The sequence below is a fragment of the Cynocephalus volans genome, chromosome 17 (assembly GCF_027409185.1).
Source record: "Cynocephalus volans isolate mCynVol1 chromosome 17, mCynVol1.pri, whole genome shotgun sequence".
NCBI classification, from domain to species: Eukaryota; Metazoa; Chordata; class Mammalia; order Dermoptera; family Cynocephalidae; genus Cynocephalus; species Cynocephalus volans.
The window spans coordinates 6,882,452-6,896,735 of record NC_084476.1 but is presented as its reverse complement, the minus strand read 5'-3'; the positions used below and the strand labels follow the sequence as shown (position 1 = coordinate 6,896,735).

Below are 14,284 nucleotides of genomic sequence, written 5' to 3'. Positions count from 1 at the left end.
AACTAATTTGAATGGATACTTATTGACGAGACCATAGCCAGACACTGTGTGTGTGTGTGTCTGTGTGTCTGTGCCTGTGCGTGTCTGCGCGTTCTTAAGAGTCTGGTTGAAGTATAAAACTTCGGGATTTCATAGCTTTCTTTTACTGTCCAGTTCAGTTCCCCAGTGACTTTCCAAGGGAGTAGACAAGAATTAGAAAATGGAGACTCCAAACCCATGGTTTCCACGCTGGGCCTCGGCGTGTGCTCTGAATAAATCTTCTCCCCTGTGGGACTTTAGCAATGCTACAGTCAGTGAAATGTGAAAGTACAACAGAAAGAATAATCTTTGCTCTCTTATGCTTCAATTTAGAGAGGTGTCCTTGTCAGGCACCATTAATTTCCTTGTCCTTTCCTTGGTGAGGCAGGAGTATTTGGTCTGATGAGCTCATTTAGTGTGATTCTCATGAAGTCTTAATTGACACAATACATACTTAAGAGTCTAGTCTGTCATTTTTCTACTAAACCGAGCGCTTCCTAGAGATGGCTGTCTTGATTGGGGGCATGCTAAATCTACCTTCTGAACACTAAGACAGTCATAAAAGCTAAGGGAGCCTTGTGAGAGTCAGAGCTCCTGCTGATGGAGCGTCCCTGAAGGGCTCAGCAGGATGGTGGTGATCTGATAGTGGCAGGAGTTCTCTTTAGATTGCTGGTGCATGAAAGGCTGTTCAGATCTGAATCAGAACAGAGTGACTCCAGCTATTGAAATGAGTCCTGCAAGCCCCTTTCTTGTTTAGGGGCTTTTTCCCTTCCAGGACCAGGCCCTGAAATTGACTTGGCTCTTTTATCACCTTTGTATTCTTTTTAACAGGTGATGAAAAGACTCTTCCTCCTGCTCCAGTTCTCATGTTACTATCAACAGATGGTGTGCTTTGTCCATTTTATATGATCAATCAAAATCCTGGGGTTAGGTCCATCATGAAGACACTAGAGCGGCTGTCAATAGATGGAGAACGACAACCTAAGTCACCAGGTTGGTGCCTCTGCCTGCTTTGGCAGAAAGGGAATACCTGGGCTTGCATAGGATTATTTCTAAGGATGAAAATGTGAGAAATACGGTGTAAGGATGCATAGTGGTTATCTTCACCTAGCCAGTCTATTTTAGTAAGGCATGGTCTGATCTTTTCCTTGAACATACATGCACATACTTGCCTTCCCTCCCCACAAGCTTTATTCTCCAACCATTACTTTACTTCAGAGAAAAAGGAAGGTCAGCCAGAGGAATCCTGTAAGGTTACTTGGCAACAATATCCTATTATAAGACCCTATATTTTATGATCTGAAACCTAAAGATACAAATTTAATCATGGTGGATTGGTTAAATAAATGATTGTACATTCATACATTGAAATGCCATGTCACTTTTAAAAATGTGTTTATTGACAAGAAAAGAGCTAGTGGAATATATCTGTGTTATCCTTTTTTATGAAAAAATATAGAAAAAATACTTGAAAGATGATTAAAATGTAAATAGCGGTTATTTCTGGTTGGTGGGAACATGGGGATTTTATTTTCTTTTGTTTATGTTTTATTTTCTTTAGGTTTGTTTTTTCCTCCTCTTTGAAAACATTATTTGAGTAATACATGTTTATTGGAGAAAAATTAGAAAACAGAAAAACAAAATCAGTTAAAGCCCATCAGTCATTAAGTAGTAGCCACAGTCAGCATTTTTGGTACATATTCATCATGCATGTAAATAAATGCACACATACAAATACTAATCTGTAATTTCAAACTTTTTGCAGTGATATTGTATCACTTAGGAGAAGAAAATATAAGACTTTTAAATGGCATTTTTTTATATATTGGAGTTTCACTAATATTTCTCTTGTTGAATTCTGTGAGTATATAACTGATAAGATTTTTTTCTTCTAGTATGGCTAAAAGGCCCATGATGTAACTAGTTCCATATCTAAGAAAAAGTATGTTGACCAGTTGGGTTGGATAAGGTTAGCATACTAAGAGTCTATTTTCGCCCTCCATCTCAATGCTGAGTGAGTTGTACATCATAAATAGAGCCACTTGGGCCCAACTAACTGCCATCGTGACCACAAGTAGTAACGGGGTGGCTTGCACAACCTTTGTTTTGGAATATCCTGTTGTCCATAATGTATGCACTCTTTGAGATGTTTGTTTGTTTTACTTTCTTAAGTGGTCATGAGTACCATGAACTACCTACACCAAGTTGCCTGGTCTGTCTGTCACAAGCAGGGCAGCCTGTGAAGCTGGGAGCCTGTGGGATGAAGGTAGTCACCACAGGCTGAGCACAAGGACTTTGCTACTAACTCATTAAATGCCAAGCACAACCAGAGACCAGTTTTACTGTTAGCCTTTCTAGAGAACTTCCCCCTGCCCTCATAGTTGGTTCAAAGGTAATAGCTGTGTTCAGATGAGTGGAAGAGAGCTCCAGAAGGGGACAGTCCGTCCTGTCAGCTCGCCAAGTCTAGCTAAAGCCTGGGTCATGGGCGCAGAAGACTTTAATGGTTCCATCCGCTTCCATACTGCAAGTGCAAGGGTGCTGTATTGCATGATCAGAAGTAGTAGCAGCATGATGGTTTTCAAATGTTCAGTTCTATTTCAGTGGAAAAAAAATGCCTGATTTCTTCAGAGTCTCATATGTGTTTTTCATGTTTGTCCACCTAATATGTGTGGAAGTGATTAACATCTATATGTTCGTGTCTTTAAAGAAGTTTGCTGCTGCTTGTTACGTATCTATTATGTAAAAGAAATATTAACAAAATAAATTGCTTTGTTGCTTTCATAGAAGTGGTAATTTACTTGAGTCTTTGTTTTCAAAAAGTGATATTTTCATGTTTGTATCCTAAATATTTCATTGCTTTAGACATAGTATCTTCCATGAAGATAAACTGTCATCTCAGCCAATTTGGAAGAACCAAGGCCCATTAATATAAGTAGGAAATGTATTGACATAAACATATTTCTTATTTATTTAGTTACTTAATTTAGAAAATTAATATCTTTGCCTTATAGATAGTTTGGAAAAAACAAAAAATTTTAAACCTACCTTTTGGGGTATTCTCTTCCAGTGTTTTTCTTCATAATTGTAATCATAATATGTTTACATTATTGGTATGCTGGTTTTAAATTTACTTTTTTGGCAGCTGGCCAGTAAGGGGATACCTTGACCTTGGTGTTATAAGGCCATGTTCTAATCAACTGAGGTAACTGGCCAGCTTGGTTTTAAATTTAAATTATAAGCATTTTTCAGGTTCCTATTTAACCTTCATGATTTATTTAAAACAGTGATTGCTTAATATTCCATTGATTATTTTTTACCATTTGGGTTGTATTAAATGTCTTTTTTTATTTTTTAGATTATTTTTGTATGCTTTATTAGAAGAAGGATTACTGGGTCATTTTTGATGGTTTTTGAGACATAATGTCAAAAGGTTTTCTGAAAAACCATGCTAAATTAGTTACCTACCAGTGATAAAAAGTTTTGGGTTTGTTTTACCCTTCCAAACATACAAGATTATACATATTTAAATTTTGGTAATTTAGAGAACAATAAAAAATATACCTCATTTAAATTTATATATCTTCAATTAGGGAAATCGAATATATTTTCTTTTTGGGAACTAGATTCCCAGTTTATACTGTTAGAGCCTTGAAATTTTAAAATCTGTTTGAGCATTTATAAAAATATAAAACATACTATTTGTCATTTGCTACAGATTTGTTTAGTTCATTTACCTTTTGATTATTTTATCATACCTAAGTATTTTTTATGCAGTCAAATCTTAATTTTTCCTTTTGTGATTTTTTTTGGTGGGGGGGATGGGGAACTTCTGAATTTATCAAGTTGTTAGACTCTCAGAGACCTAACATATATCAATTCACTTTTTGCTTTCTTTGTTTTGAGATGTATATATATATTTAGGTGCTTTTTTATATGTATATATCTTTAATTAATCTGGAATTGCCTTTTGTGCATACTATGAAGTGGAGGTATGAATTAAATTTTTTCCTGGTTGTTAAAGTGTTGCAGGATGACTTATTTTTCACTGTTTTGTGATGCCATAGTAACATTGAGGAGTGTATTTTTTCTATATTATTCAGGTGGGTGTTCATGAAGTTCTGTTAGTCAGTCTAATGTCTTTCTCCATTTCCTTTTTCTTGCAAAGTTTCATACATTGTATCCTATGGAATGTTTGCTATGGGAAGTCCAAGAGCAACTCTATTCCCATCTTTTTTTTTTTTTGCTTCTTGCACTAGGATTATTTCTGACTCACTTCACCACAGACCCTTTTTTGCTTGCTTTCTGTTATGTGGACCTTTATTGTTACAGTTTTAACTTTTTCCCTCCTTTTTGTCCTTTTTTTTCATTTCAGGAAGTACTCCTACTACTCCAACCTCCTCTCAAGACCCACAAAAACTTGATGCTTCAGCAGCTGCAGCCCCCACCTGTCTTCTGCCTTCATCGCCTGCTGCTCCCATCTCCACCTTCTCTTTGCCTCCTGCTGGTGGAGCCCCTGCCATGGTCTCCTTTGGTTCTTCATCCTTGAAATCATCTGCTTCTGTCACTGGGGAGCCCCCTCCATATTCAAGTGGCTTCGACAGTTCCAAAACAGCTCTGGGCTCCGGCACATCTCCCTTCTCATTTGCTCCTCCTTCTAAAGCCTCCCTGGCCCCCACCCCTGCAGCATCTCCCATGGCCCCATCAACTGGTTCATTTTCCTTTGGATCATCGAGTTTTAAGCCTACCCTAGAAAGCATACCAATGCCAAGTGTGTCTGCTCCAAATATAGGAATAAAGCCCTCCTTCCCTCCCTCAGCATCTGCAGTCAAGGTCAACCTTAGTGAAAAGTAAGTCACTTTTAAAGTTTGATTCTTCTGTAGGATGGGTAGAAATATTGCATGCTATTCAGTGGAAGTAATTTATGTATATATTATGTATGTATGTATGTGTGTATTTTTTTTTAATGTTTTTATTTTTGTTTTTTGGTGGCTGGCCAGGACAGGGATCGAACCCTGGACCTTGGTGTTATCAGCACCATGTTCTAACCAACTGAGCTAATCAGCCAGCCTGATTGACTGGAAGTAGAGCCACTGTGAGTGGAGTTACTGATAGATTTTTTTTCTTTTTTTCAAAGTCATACTTGCAAATGGTAAAAAGTCAATCAATGTAAATGGTTTGCATTTTATCAGTGGACAGAGTCCAGAAGGATCTCTTAGGTAGCATGTTATTTTTTTGACTACTAGAGATTTATATTTGAATACTTGCTTTGCTTTTTCATATTACCAATGGAATGGATATTCCCTATTTTAAAAAGGAAGCAATCTAGAGTATACATCCTGGAGGGGAAATGAATCCCTTGTCTTTTTTCCCCTTTGCCCACCCTTGAATTTTCAAACTGTTTTCTACAGAGCCACCCAAGTGATCTTGTAAAATTTTAAATACATTACGTGACTCTCCTGCTTGACAGTCCCCAGTGGCTTCTTACTGCTTTTCAAGAACAATCCAAACTTTTTGTCATGGGATCCAGTTTCCTCCAAACCTAGGTCCTGCCAGTTCACTCATATTTTATTTGTTTACCTCTTTATCTGCTTGTTCTATTCTCCCCACTAGAATATAAGCTTTTTGAAGGAAGCAATCCCTTATATTTTATAACACCTCCAAGATAACCATTGAATATGCTTTTTTCTGTACTATCTCTTGTTGCTGTGGTGGTAGTGGTCCTGCCGCCACTGTTATTCTTAATATTAAATCAGCACACAGATACTTCATTCTGTTGGTTGCATAGTATTCCATTTTGTTGACTGGACCATAATTTATGTGACCAGTCATATAATGCTGAATATATAGACTTTTGCTCTTCGGTGGAACTGACTTAACGTTCACATCAGACCATAAATATCCCAAAGATGGTGACCTGCTTTCCTCTTCCTTTTTCATGCCCCGGAGGAGATGATCACCCCCAAAATGAGTTTTTTTCCTTGGCAAGGGGAAAGTACTAAGCTCTCCTAAGCATAATTGGGTTCTACTCCCCCCACCCCTTTTTTTAAAAAACTCAGCTTGATAGAATAGAAAATAAGTATTTCATATTATAAATTTAGTATCATTGTCAAGTTAAGTATTTGATATTTTAGTTGAATAATTTCTTCCTAAATAAACAGATGATAAAATAAATGTTTTCTTGCAATTTTCACCTTTCATAGGAAATAGCTAAACATTTATGTTTTCTGAAAGCAATAAAGTGTGGATAGTGGGGCTGGCCGTTTAACTCAGTTGGTAAGAGCCCAGTGTGATAACACCAAGGTCAGATCTCCATACTGGCCAGCCACAAAAAAAAAAAGTATGGTTGGTAGTTATCCTTTGATGACATTGTTCATGACCAGTATGAAAGAATCGTCTAGCAGGCTGTTCTTCCATCTTCAGGTTTACGGCCGTGGCTACCTCTGCTCCTACTAATAGCTCCCAGAGTGCACCCTTGATGCTGCCCTTCTCTTCCACTCCCAGGCCAGCTGCTTCTGCACCTCTCAGCCACCCCACGCCTCTCTCAGCATCATCCAGTTCCTTGTCATTGAAGACCTCAGTCTCTCCCTCACCATCAGGTATGATTTAAGCACAAACTACTTTAGACCTCAGTCCTGTCTTCTCAGATTAACAGTTTCAATATTGTTAAGAATCCTGGGTAACATAGTTGGACAAGATTATTTTTTCTTGCTTCCTATGTCTCACACTAATGTGCTATAACATGCATACTCTGAATTGGGAGATTTGCAGTGGCTTGAATGGTGCCAGGCTTTTCTCTCACTTCACGTGGAGCTGAGTGTACTTGATGATTCAAAGGGAAGTGTCTTGCCATTGGGCATTTATCTTGGTGTGGAGCCGGCTGAAGGTCAGTTACAGAGCAGTCCTTTAAGATGCACAGAAGAAAAGAGCCTGCAGTGATGCTTAGGCTTATTGCCCCTGCTGACTGTATTTGCATTTTCAGCAAGAAGTTTATTAAATAAAGATCACAAATGGAGGTCATTATAGACAAGCTGAGTTGAAGTTCATTATAAAACTTTATGGGCAAACTTTATGGTACCTAGTCTGTCTTTTTTTCCTCCCCTTTGGACCTACAGAGAGGTTGCAAAAATTATATGATTAATACTGTGCACTTTACCAAGATTCAGCATTTGCTAACATTTTGTATCATTTGCTTTATCTCTTTCTTTTTTTATGTGATTATTTTTCTAAAACATTTGAGTTAATTGCAGACATTATGAAACACTTCACCCCTCGATACTTAAGTGTATATCTCCTAAAAACAAGGACACACAATACATTATCAGACTCGAGAAATTTAAAACAATCTAATCTACAGTCCATATTCACATTTCCACGATTGTCCCAATGTTTTTTTTTTTTTTCTTTTTTTTCTTGGCGACTGGCCAGTTCAGGGATCCAAACCCTTGACCTTGGTGTTATAACACTGTGCTCTAACCAACTGGGCTAATCGGCCAGCTGTTCCAATGTTTTTGTAGCCTTTTTCCCCCCTCCAATCCTGGAGCCAGTAGGAGATCAAACATGCATTGTTTCTTTCTCATCAATCTCACTTGATCTCAAATAGTTTTTCAGCCTTTTTTGTCTTTCACCACATCAACATTTGTGAGTAGGCCAGGCCAGTAGTTCTGTGGACTGTCTCAATTTGGATTTGGTTGTTTCCATGTGATGAGATTCAGGCTAACGATTTTAGGTAGTAATACCACAGTTGCAATGTGCATCACATCACATGATTTCATTTTGTCTTGACATAGGTGATGTTAAGTTTGCTCACATGGGTAAGGTGGTGTTTGCCAGGTCTGTCTCAGTTTTTAAGATGGTTATTTTCATGAATGCTAGCAATAATACCTAACTAGACATATTTGGGCAGCCATTTGGATGTTTAGGGTCAGAAATAATTTTATTCTGATAAATACTGAGCATGCAGTGAGCTGTGAAATTCCTGAAGTCTTTGCTCTTTTCCTGTTGCTTAGGAGAAAGGGCTGTCCTATAAAGGCCAAAATCACCTCATTCCAGGACTTTTCATAAGACTATGAAAAGCATCTGTTTATGACCCAAAAAGTTAAGAAGCATTGCCTTGGTCTTTTCACACCTCTTTACAGTTTGGGAGCGAACACTTGAACCATAACACATATATACTTTCTCTCTTTCCACTGCTCACCACCCACCATCTACTATCATCATTGTTAAATTCTTAAAAGTCTGAGCATCCTAGCTTATCAGGTCTCAGTCCCATCTGCACACTAGATCTACTGGGGGATCTACTACCTAACATTTTAGTCAGACTCTCTGAGGATGAGGCTTGGGTATGAGTTTATGGTGTGTTTGTTTTTTAAAAGTTCTCTAAGTGATTTTAATGTGCAATAGAGTGAGACTTTAGAGGCTTCCAAGAGGGTCCTGAAGACCCTGTGAGTTCTCACAAGGTGATGGGGGTTATTTCTCTAGTCTGGTGCGTCAGTTCCCAAGTTCCAGAGTGCATCTGGAGCCTCTGCGGAGAGTAAGAGTAGGCTAAATGGCCAGCCTCCTGGCTCTGCGTACGAATACACATACCTGTTATCACAGACACTGAAGTTTTATCTGCTTTATAAGAAGATTTCATACCTAAACTTCTTAGTAAATGTTTTTTCATTATCTTGGAGTAGAGGCTAACATACTGGTGGTTATCACTCTTTAACAGAGATCATCAAAGTAGGATATGAAACTTATTTCCTTAGAGTTGGAGCAAGGACATTTGTGATGGAAGAAATAATGGGGACAAATACTGTCTGTTTTAACTGACTTTTTATTCTAGCAGGACGATCTGCTCAGAGCAGTCCAAATCCAGTGCCCTCAATGGTACAGAAATCACCCAGGATAACGCCTCTAGTGGCAAAGTCAGCCTCTCCCCAGGTATGTTTAAATTTAGCTTACAATGCTTGTGTTTACTAATTTACTGCCCCAGGCATACATGTTAGTAAAATGTGTTTTCATATCTTAGAATTCAGACATTGGAAATAGTAATTAGGACTATGTTATAGGAAATATCAAAATATGACGTTTGAATACTTGTATTCTCATGAAAGACATTTATGTATTTAACTTTTTATTCATGTATAATACACATAGAAAAAAGAATACATCATATGTATGCCACTCAGTGAACTGTCATCAACTGAACACCACTTGGTAACTAGTACCCGGATCGAGAAACAGACACCCAGGACCCCAGAATTCCTCCTCATGTGTCCCCTTCTAGTCACTACCTTTGCCAAAGAGTACCCACTATCTTGATTTCTAACAGCATATATTAGGTTAGCCTACTTGTACCTTCCGTCCAGTAGAATCATACAGTATGTATTCTTACATCTTGCTGTTTTGCTCAACATTGTGTTTGAGAGATTTATCAATATCTACTCTTGATGGGCCCTTGAGTGGTTTCCAGGTTTCAACTGTTATTGAATAGTGTCCCTGTGACCAGTCTACTTGATGCCTTCTGGTGAACATATGTACACATTTCTGTTGGGCATATACCTGGAGTGGAATTGCTGTATCATAGACTATACATACATTCCGCTTTGGTACATTGCCACTTGGAGTATATCTGACTTCCAGCGACTCTACATCCTTGCCAGTCTTGGTATTTGTCATCTTTTATTGTTGTATTTTGTGATTTTAATTTGTATTTCCCTAATGACCAGCAAAATTGAGCTTTTTTCGTATGATTATTGAGTATTAGGATATTTTCTTCCATGCAGTGTCTATTCATTCCTTAAGCCTATTTTTCTATTGGATTGTTTGTCTTTTTCTTATTGATTTTTAAGAGTTAGTTCCTTGGATATAGACACACATAATCCAAATACTTTTTCACTCTGCGCATTGCCTATTCATTCTCTTTTTGGTTTCTTTTGATAAATGTAAGTTCTTAATTTTAATGTAGTTGAGTGTATCAATTCTTTTCTTTTATGATTAGTGCTTTTCGTGTTTTGTGGTAGAAATCGTTTCCTATTCCAAGGTCAAAAAGATATTGTCCTTCAGATCCCTGTACCAGCCAGCCACAAATGGACAAAAAACAAAAAGATATTTTCTTTTGTTTCTCTAAAAGCTTTATTATTTTATTTTCCATATTTAGATTTGCGATCATCTCAGTTTATTTTTATGGTTTAATGTAAAGAGAATTGTATGTCAGTTTCTCACCTGATTGTTTGAGTGCCCTGGGAACAGGAGTGACGTCTTTTCCTATTTTGTCTCCCCCAACCAACCCTCCCCCCGATCCACCGCACACACCTGAACTGGACACATAGGTCACAGCTCTAGCTTGTGGCATAATGTGTGAAATATGGTATTTGTAAAAGAAATGTTTGCTATTTTAGTGGATGCTTGTGCAGTCTAAAACCTCTCTAATATTAGTTATTTTACATACCAAATAGTCTAAAAGGCATCTTGAGTTATAACATCACTAAAGTAGAACTCTTGATTTCTATCTCCCCCAGATTCCTTTTCTAGCGTTCCAGTCTCAGTAAGTAACACTAACAAATCAGGTGTTTGCATAAGCCCCGAACTCAGGAGCATTCTGGATTTCTCTTTTTTTTTTTTTTTTTTTGTCGTTTTTTCGTGACCGGCACTCAGCCAGTGAGTGCACTGGTCATTCCTATATAGGATCCGAACCCGTGGCGCGGCGGGAGCGTCGCCGCGCTCCCAGCGCAGCACTCTACCGAGTGCGCCACGGGCTCGGCCCTGGATTTCTCTTTCCTTTAACAGCACCTTTCTCAGTCCAGACTAGCAGGAGGTCCTGTCAGCTCCACCCTTTACTGTGTCGCACATCATAAGCCCACACCTCTGTCCCCTTGCTAGTGTCTTGCATCAGGCATTGCCATCTCTTACCTCATTAGCCTCCTAACTGCTTTCCCTATTTTGGTTCCTACCTCTCACTGCCATCCCTGTTCTAGAGAGCAGCAAGAGGGACCTTTTAAATCATAAATCAAATAGTCATTTAAACTCTTCTAAAACACCAGTAGTAGCTTTCCAGCACATCTAGAATAGAATCCAAGCTCGTAGGTGTGGCCTTATGTAACCTGCCCCTGCCTGCCTCCCTGACCCCATCTCTGCCCTCTCCAGCACCCTTCTCCCACATTTACTTTCTCTCTTGCCTGGCCAAGGTCTTCCTGCCTCAAGGTCTTGGCACTTGCACTTCTCACTGCCTAGGAGGTGCTGCCCTGGATCTTCCCATAGCTTTCTCCCTTACTTCTTGCAGCCTCAGTTCAGATGGCAGCCCTCAGTGAAGGCTTTTTTGTCCATCTCATCTGAGGTAGTACCCTTGTTTATTCTCTTTGTTTTCCTATTTATTCATCAGCGGAAATTATTTGACATGTTTACCTTTTATTATCCACCTTGTCCCAGTAGAAAGTAAGTTCCTTGAGAATAGGGACCTCATTTGTCTTGTTCCCATCTATCTCTACTGTCTAGAGCAAGCCTTATACAAAGTAGAGACCTGTTAAATATAGGTTCAGAAAAATGAGTGTTGGAATAGTGATTGTGGGGTGTCTCTGCATATGATAGGCACTAGCGTGATTGCTTCTAGCAACCTTAACTTATAGTATAGGATTCATTTTTAAATGTTTTGCCTTCCATTTCAGGCTAAGTCACTTCAGCCTCCTGTTACAGAAAAGCAGGGACATCAGTGGAAGGATTCAGATCCTGTGATGGCTGGAATCGGGGAGGAGGTAAATTTGTATCCTGGGGATTTTTTCTGGAAGTAGCTCTGACAGTGAGACTTGAATGGCTCTGAGTGCAGGCTCCTCCACGACTAGTTTACTCTAGCATTGACTCTCACCCAGACCAGGAGCCCATGCTGTCAGGAGGAGCAGGAGCAGTGCCACCTCTGCCATGCCGTTTAGACTGAGTTGTTTCCTTGTTTGTGGCTCCTACAGATTGCACACTTTCAGAAGGAGCTGGAAGAGCTGAAAGTCCGAACTTCCAAAGCCTGTTTCCAAGTGGGCACCTCTGAGGAGATGAAGGTTCTGCGCACAGAGTCAGACGACTTGCACACTTTTCTTCTGGAGATTAAAGACACCACAGAGGTTTGTATCTAGGGATATTTTTCCTGGGTTGAATTACATTTTTAAAAATTGTTCTCCTAGCACGCCATGGTTTTATATACTTTATCTCTTCAGGGACCACCGGCATTGTTTATGTGGCTGAGTAGTTTACCTAGGAATGCCTGAGTTCAAATCCTGCCTTTGGCACTTACTCTAATACATTTTGTGACTGTGGGCAAGTTAAACCAGCTACTCTATTTCAGGTTTCTCATCTGTAAAATGGAATAATAATAGTTTCTACCCTACCCCTTTGGCACATACTAGGCATTCCACAAAAGTTTATTATAGTTATTAATTTAGTTTAGGTATGTTTGAAAATTTCCTTTTTTAAAAAAATAGTGTTAGGTTAAAAAAAAGGCAGAATATTTTAGAGCAAATACAGTATAAAAATATCAAATATTTGTTAATAGTGTTATTTATTGTTACTGTTATTACTACTTAATATGTACCAGTGGCACCGTGGGAAACATTTTATTTGTATTATCTCACTGAATCCTCCCAATTTTCCTGTGTGGTATGTACTATTACTCTCTCTATTTTGCAAGTCAGGAAACACGGCTTAAAAAGGTGAAGTAATTTGTTGAAAGTCATCCATTTAGTGAATGGTAGTGCCAGGATCACAGTTCACACTGACTCTATAGAGTTCTCGTCTTAAATGACATGCTTGGACATTCTCCAGGGTGTTAGCAGTGATTGTCTTCAGGTAGTAGGATTATGAGTATTGCCAATACTTTTCTTATTTCCTGAGTTTCTAGTCATTAGAATATATCTTTTTAGTGAGGACAAAAAATAATTTTAAAAAAAACAATCATTAGTGTCTTTCTTTGTAAGCAGTGAAATTTTTCTTTTTGAGAAACACCACTTTCCTTGATCCAGACACAAAGGTTTCATTTCCTGGAAATACACGTTTTTGTACCAATACATTCTTGTACCTTTTCTAGTCTCTTCATGGAGATATAAGTACCCTGAAAACAACTTTACTTGAGGGCTTCGCAGGGGTTGAAGAAGCCAGAGAACAAAATGAAAGAAATCGTGACTCTGGGTATCTCCATTTACTTTATAAGAGGCCACTGGATCCAAAAAGTGAAGCTCAGCTCCAGGTAGGAGAATCTATTTACATCTATTGCAAAGATTTAAAAATGAACTCATGCCTCAATTGCTATACTTTTTTTAAGGTATGACAGTCCCATATAAAGTTGATTTTCTGCTGATAATTTACCATACTGTCTATAAACTTCCTTAACTGCAGCAAAGAAAATAGCACAGTTTTCCACTTTTTTATTTTTAAAAAATAGACTTCTTTATTAGACTTTAAGTTTGGTAGAGAGTACTCTTTTGAAACAGATGTATTTATGAATCAAATCATGAATAAGAATTTTTAAAGTAGTAACTATTTCTTGAGTGCCAGGTAATCTGTTAGCTGTTTGTTATGCATTATTTCTTGTCTTCAAAACCAGCTGCTCTGCAAGGTGAGAGTTATTGATCTCGTTGTACAGATAAGGAAATAGAGCTTCCTAGGCTAAGTAGCTTGCCCACGGTCATGTTGGCTTAATAAGAGGGAAACCAGAATTGAAACCTGTAACTTCCCGGGCTCTTTCCTATGTGCCATATTTTAGCAAAGTTGTTTTTTTTGTTGTTGTTAATATTTTTTTTATTTTTTGTGGCGTTTTTGGGTTTTGGGAGGGCACTGGTCAGTACGGGGATCCGAACCCTTGACCTTGGTGTTATAGCACTTTGCTCTAACCAGCTGAACTAACCAGCCAGCCCTCATTAATTCTTAATCTCTGCTTTAGCTAATCAGATTTTGTTTTCCATTTTTCAGTTTATCCAAAATCATTGTGTTTCTAGCCTTAGTGTGGGATCATCTTCTGTCTCCTCACTGTCGCCTAGAATCCCAGTGGGAAGAGCGCAGTAGGCAGCTCTGGTCTTCCTCACCTCAGATGTGGGGTCTGCGGGTGTGATGAGCTCCTCCTGCCTCAGAGAATTTGAGGCCCTAGACTGTACTGTTCCCACCATTTCTATCCCACACCTGGTAAACCTATGACAGTAGGAAATGAGAGAAACTGTCCCTTCTCCTAGAAAGGTCGAGGAAAGCCTACTGTGTTCCATAGGCCTCTGGTATTCCTCATGCATCCTCCTTCCACTACAGACGTTCTCTC

The 14,284-nt window shown here is 38.7% G+C and overlaps 1 protein-coding gene across 3 annotated transcripts in view; it reads left to right on the top strand.

Annotated features, from left to right (window-relative positions):
* The window catches only part of NUP214 (nucleoporin 214), a 91,081-nt gene that overhangs the window by 13,405 nt on the left and 63,392 nt on the right, over positions 1-14,284 (top strand). For 2 of the 3 annotated variants that reach the window (XM_063082115.1, XM_063082113.1), the window contains exons 11-17: positions 850-1,011; positions 4,391-4,865; positions 6,439-6,614; positions 8,843-8,940; positions 11,664-11,750; positions 11,958-12,107; positions 13,067-13,225. In XM_063082115.1, coding sequence (XP_062938185.1) covers positions 850-1,011; positions 4,391-4,865; positions 6,439-6,614; positions 8,843-8,940; positions 11,664-11,750; positions 11,958-12,107; positions 13,067-13,225 — 1,307 coding nt within the window. The remainder of the gene's footprint in view (positions 1-849; positions 1,012-4,390; positions 4,866-6,438; positions 6,615-8,842; positions 8,941-11,663; positions 11,751-11,957; positions 12,108-13,066; positions 13,226-14,284) is intronic. The other variant, XM_063082114.1, reaches the window with a different exon arrangement.